At 32.1% G+C, this 6,103-nt stretch overlaps 1 protein-coding gene across 1 annotated transcript; it reads right to left on the bottom strand.

Moving 5' to 3' along the window:
• Positions 1-2,032: 2,032 nt before the first annotated feature.
• On the bottom strand, positions 2,033-4,101 carry LOC145106943 (glycolipid transfer protein 1-like). The gene is made up of 7 exons (XM_079043858.1): positions 4,021-4,101; positions 3,556-3,687; positions 3,415-3,470; positions 3,196-3,326; positions 2,962-3,096; positions 2,712-2,844; positions 2,033-2,146 (listed from the first exon to the last, which is right to left on the bottom strand). The coding sequence occupies exons 2-7, from the start codon at positions 3,671-3,673 to the stop codon at positions 2,111-2,113; spliced, it is 609 nt and encodes a 202-aa protein (XP_078899984.1). The 5' UTR covers positions 3,674-3,687; positions 4,021-4,101; the 3' UTR covers positions 2,033-2,110.
• Positions 4,102-6,103: the final 2,002 nt, after the last annotated feature.

The raw sequence follows: 6,103 nt of genomic DNA on the forward strand, positions 1-6,103 counted from the left end.
AAAAAGGCTTCCTGCGAAGCTCCTCGGATAGGGCCGAAGTTCGGTCACCCAGCAGCAAGGACCGAAGGCGAAGCAGGGAGGAAGCGAAGGCGAAGTTCGGGTTCGGGTCAGCAGCTTCGGGTTCGGTTCTTCATGGTTTCGGTCCGAGAGGCTTCGCTTCCTAAAGGGAGGCTTCGGTCTATTAAGGCTGTTTTACTCATTTTTACCTCGTTTTAAGCGGTTTTTGACCCGGTTAAGGGTCGGGATGACCCTAATGATTACAAAAAGTTAAAGGAACTTTTGAGAGAGATTTGGGAGAGATTTTTAATAGAGAGAGATAGGGTGAAAGAGATTGGGAGAGGCTTCTTTTGTGACCTTTTTGAGTGTTTGGTTTCACAACGCAAGGTCCGTAAGCCCCGTTAAGCCATGTTTAAGGATCTTACACACTCCCGATATGCAATAGTGTTTTATCGCTTTGGTTCATTACTTACCATAGTTTTTGGTTAAGGAAATCTAGATATACGAACTTTTCATTTGATGATTTCTCATTAGAATAGCGAGTTGTACAGTAAGAAACATAATGGAAACCCTAATGTACAAGGGTTAGATGAGTTGACCGGTTTGACTTGTTGACTTTAGTTGACTTTGACTTGGCAAAAAATTGACGGTTGTCACAGTACTTTTGAAACCAAACTTTTGGATTCCTTTTATAATCTTAAACTTTCATCCTTATACTAATGTGGGATGGAGAACCACTGTTCATTTAGCCAAAAAATAAAATAAAACCTCAACAGTGTGATCTGTCTTCTATGTATTGGTGTATTAAGTTGAATTAGGTCTAGCATTATCTTCAACTTTGTTAGCCCAAAAAACTAAAATAAATTGATTCAAATTTGTCTCATTCTTTTTGTTAATAATAACAACTCGTTCCACATGGATAATGATCAATAACATATCAAGAAATTGGCAAAAATATCAATGTATAAATTAAAGAAGGACAAAAAGGTTGAAAAACAAAACACAATTTTAGACGAACATAACATTTGATCTATTAGAAGTTTTGATATCTACTGATGAAAAATATGAATATGCCAAAGCTCTTGAAAAGCGGGTTGCCCTACCCCGTGGTGCAAATTTCGCTATTTAGACATCCAATTTTGAGTTCCCCTTATTTCGGTATATATATTACCAAGTTTAAAATTTTATGTTTTAATTGTAAATCCATATTATTTTCTTGATCTTTTTATATCACATGATTAGACTGCTATTTAGTTTCAATAAATTGGTGTTAGCTTTAATTTTATGAAATTTGATAATCTTTATCAAATTTAGTTCCACCTTATATAACTATTGAATATATTCATTTATAGGAATCTTGGAATTAATAACATTTTTCCTTTATGAAATTTGTGAAATCTTGAATATTTGTTTATTCTTTAAATTTGTACTTTAGATAAAATGTTATGTGAGCCCTTTTTAAGACTTAAGTTTAGGGCTAACAATAATTTTTACCATGGTCTTAAATTGATGAAAAGTTATAACTTTTACCATGGTTTTAAATTTATCAAAAGTTAATAGTTAGTATATTACTTTGATGAAATATATACGCACCAATAATCAATGCCTACTTAGAGCATCCATACACGTGCAATATCTAACTCCTTACAAATGGTGGGCCACTTAGCCTATTCATCAATTTTAGAAAGAGAAAGTAATGACACAATATTTGATTGGTTTTTAAACATTGAAAAAAGATGAAGTTAGTGGTTGATGGGCCCACAAATCATGTTGCAAACATTTCACAGTTTACAAGAAGTGAGCTTATGTGGAACATTAATATATCTATGTGGCAAGTTAAAAGTCATCTGCAGATGGTCTTAAAAGCAAAATAAGACCCCATAAAATCACAACAATTCAAACGATACGTGAGAAACTCATGCACGATCAATGTGTTAAACTAAAAATGAACATATTAGCAAGAAAAGACAAATTCATTTATCAATTTCTAGTTAAAAGAGTACATTTAGATGAAAAAAATGAAATAAATCGAAGCTAGGGGAGGGGATAACCAAAAATTATCAAGAAATTGATGCAAAAAGAAGGTTTCAATAGACCATAGAGACTTATTCCATCATGTCGCCTTCATAGAATCCAAACCGCAAGATTGCTGTATAAGATACAAAATTGACAAGTTTGTGGGTATTGTTTTTCAGGGTTAAATGCAAGAAATAACAATATACTTTCATTTACTTGTTTATTACAACAAGTTACTTTCATTTCTTTCTATCACAACATTACACCTGCAATTGTTACCTTATTAAGACATTGTACTTTGAAAAATCAATCCAATTATAACTCTGAAAATTGTTTTGTATTTTGATGACATTGCTATAACCGGAAAGGTTTTTTTAATTACAATGTTGTAATTTTGAAATGAAACTAGGGTGATATAATAAACAAATAAATGAAATTGTTTATCCTTTTGTTGCATTTATTTTTACTAATGGACTAGACTTAATATGGTAATTTATAAATGGTAGTTTCTTTTTTACTTAATGCAGAAATAACTACTTAATGAATATAGTAAAAAAAATGAAATGTTTTCCATTAAGTCCTACCATTTTACAAGTTTGACATCATGACATCATTTACTTTATCTTTTAACTTTCCCAAGCGCATCATCATTTCCTTGTTTGCATAAATGAAAAAAAAAACATGAATATAATTTTTACCAGGAACTTGTGAATCTGAGCTAAAACTGGTGAAAAGGATTCACAGAATTTATCCATGTCAGCATATGTATCTCCCTTGCTTGCTATCACATCCATGAACTTCTTCCTATCAGGAACCAGCTTAATGGCAACCTACACATCAAAGTTCATATACCACATTATATAACTTGAAAAAAAACCCTACTTTCAACTCATGATCTAAAGTCGGGTAAAAATGTAAATTGATGGGGGAAAAAGGGTAAAAGTTATAGTGAAACTTGAACTTGCAATCCATCCATGCCATTTCTTCAAAGTCTTGCTGTAGGAATCATTGCAAGCTTGTTGCATTGACCAATCTTGATGTTGGTATAAGTTACGGAAAAGTTCCACTAAGAAGTCCATTGCTCTACAAAACCAAATGGAATGGAATTGAATTCCATTCCTTTGCATATTTATGTTTGAACTGTAATGTTTGGGTTGGAATCGAGTTAGAAACTAGTAGTACCTTGTTAACCAAAGAAGACCATTGGTGCAACTTGATGAATTCTTTGCAGTATTTGTTTCAACTTCAGCTTGAACCAAAGCATATAAGTAGTTGAATCTAGTTGGATTTTCATTATACTTAGAATCCAATCTCTACAAGATTAATAAATGAATCCATTGAGTATAACATCACATATTCTCTACATAAACTTGGAAAAACAAAACATAATGTATAGCTTACTGAAATGTTTCCACTTATATCGGATTTTACAACAGCCATGGAAGCTCCGAATTTATCTAAAGGTAAAAATGAACAAATTAATAAACCATAATATAAATTTTGATTCACAATGAATCACTAGTTTTGAACAAGAGCTCGCACCTAGAATAGGCAGCAATGTTTTGCATGCGTCTAAGAAAGGCTTAGTTAAGATTTCTCCATGATCGGACTTCATATGCTTCATTCCTTCTATTGCAGGTGTAAACACCGTTTCTTCCATATCTGATCAAAATGCTTTATTCACCACAGAAAATTCAAAATATCAGAAACAAAAATTGGAAAATGTCACATGAACCCTAAAATACAATCTTCAATTGTTTTTCTCATGTCAATTACATCTTAATCAACTAACTGGATCGTATAAAAAACGAGAAAATGTAGCTGAAAATGAACATGAAGGATCAAATCAACGAGATTAATCTCCTGTGAATGTAAGGATGCATGTGGACATCATACAATAAAATACAACCCGGAAAATGGGATCAAATGCGTTGAATCTTATGATTATTAAAACCTATTTCCCCCTAAATTGAGGTAAAGATGAAGGATAATTGATTAAGAGCGTACCTGATGTTGTTATAATATTATGGAGAGAAATGAGGAAGAAGATTAGAGTTGATATTATATATACGTACCAGATGGTAAATTGGTTTATAAAAATGCATAACACCTATAATATTGATTCATAAGCATCAGAACAATAACAAATGCACATTCATAGACAATTAGAATTGATCTTTAGGTTTAAAAACCTAAATATATAATGGGATTTTTTTAAAAGATTAATCATTGTAATATCACTACCAATTATATGTGAATACAAGATACCATAAGCACATTTGAGGATTGAGAAGATGATATGTTGTTTAATTAGCAAACAAGTTGCCAATTAAGTTACATAATAATAATAATAATAATAATAATAATAAGAATAAGGTAATTTATTCTAACTAATCAAACAAGGCATGACACAAATATATTTTACAAAATAATTTGCAAAGAAAAGTTAACCAGTCAATTAGACAATTTACTTAACCAATTAAGTATTATAAATGGTTCTTGATTGTCTCTCAATTATGATTACACAAATATAAATACATGGAATAAGGCCATGGGTCTTATAATAACAATGGGCTAAACTATTAGACAATTTACAAGTATAACAAATATATATTAACATCCCTACACTTTGGTCCAGAGTAGACTTACATACATTTATCAAATTGGAATGGAAAATATGAAAATAACAATGTAGGGAGACCCTTTGTGAATATGTTTGCATATTCAGAGGTTGAAGGAAAATAAAGATAAAGAACTCAGAACATGACAAAGAGTGACTTTGTCCAAACGAAGTGGATATTAATCTCTATATGTTTGTTATGTTGATGTTGCATCGGGTTTGAGGACATGTAAACAACATTGATATTGTCATAGTAGACAATAGTTGCCTTCGTTGAGGGGAAACAGAGTTCTCGAAGCAGGTTACAGATACAACATATCTTGACTACCGTCTTTGTCACTCCGCGATATTCTGTCTCCGCACTAGAATGAGATATAACTCGATCCCTGACGTTGTGAGGACCAAGAAATGTGGTTGTCCCCTAGAAACATAAGGTAACCTGAGGTGGATTAGCGAGTAACTAGATATCCCTCAGTCGGCATCAAAGTAAGCAATGAGGATGGTCCGAGACGAGGCATGTAACTGTAGGCCGTGGTCAAGTGTACCACGAAGGTAACACAAAATGTGTTTGAGAACATGAAGATGGGGTTCTTAAGGATCGTGCATGTATAAACATATATGCTAACCAATGAAAGAGATATTCAATCTAGTGAATGTCAAGACCGGAAGTGCATCGGCTAAGCTGTGGTACATCGATCGATCAATATTAATGGATGGGCTAAACTATTGGACAATTAAACAAAACAAGTGTAACAATATATATTAACGGTAATAGTCTTGTAGCATCTATTAAGATCTTCATTTATAAAGAAACAATCGTATTATCTTCACTCTAAGGTCAATAGGAACAAACAAATGGTATGATCATTCAATGGCTAACATTTAAAAGAAGTAAGTCACTCGTTTCCAGTTTCTTGTCTAAACTAGAACTTGTCTTTTCGGTTGAATATAATCACCCTGTAAAGTTCGTAACATCCAAACAATTAAAGGGCAAAATATTACTTAAGACAGTATCTATCAAGATTCGTTTCCAAATCCAAGTTTAATTAGCATACAACCTTTGGATCATCATGCACCCTTTTTCGTGGGAATTTAAGTTTAATTCTAATTAAACAAGAAGGTTCCAAAACTTTTCAATGTACCTCCTCGAGTTAGTTTTAAGCAAAATAAGAAATCAATGCAGTTTTTCATGAGACTTAAATGACCATATACGATGAAAAAGACAACATATATATTTTGTTATGAATACCAAAGAAAATATTTCGATGACCCTATTTCATGCCATGATTTATGTTGGTCCTTTTCGTAAGATATATACTTTGTATCTTAATAGTCAAACCTAGGATATGTTCACCTACCATTCCCTTATAATTCAGAATTGTTTTAAGACAACTTATCAAATTAAAAGAGAACGTACTTAGTCGGGTTATTAATATTGATTGTGTTTAAGTTTATTAATATTTTTTGTTT

This window comes from Lactuca virosa, chromosome 1 (assembly GCF_052849685.1).
Source record: "Lactuca virosa cultivar CGN04683 chromosome 1, Lactuca_virosa_CGN04683_v6, whole genome shotgun sequence".
Taxonomy (NCBI): Eukaryota; Viridiplantae; Streptophyta; class Magnoliopsida; order Asterales; family Asteraceae; genus Lactuca; species Lactuca virosa.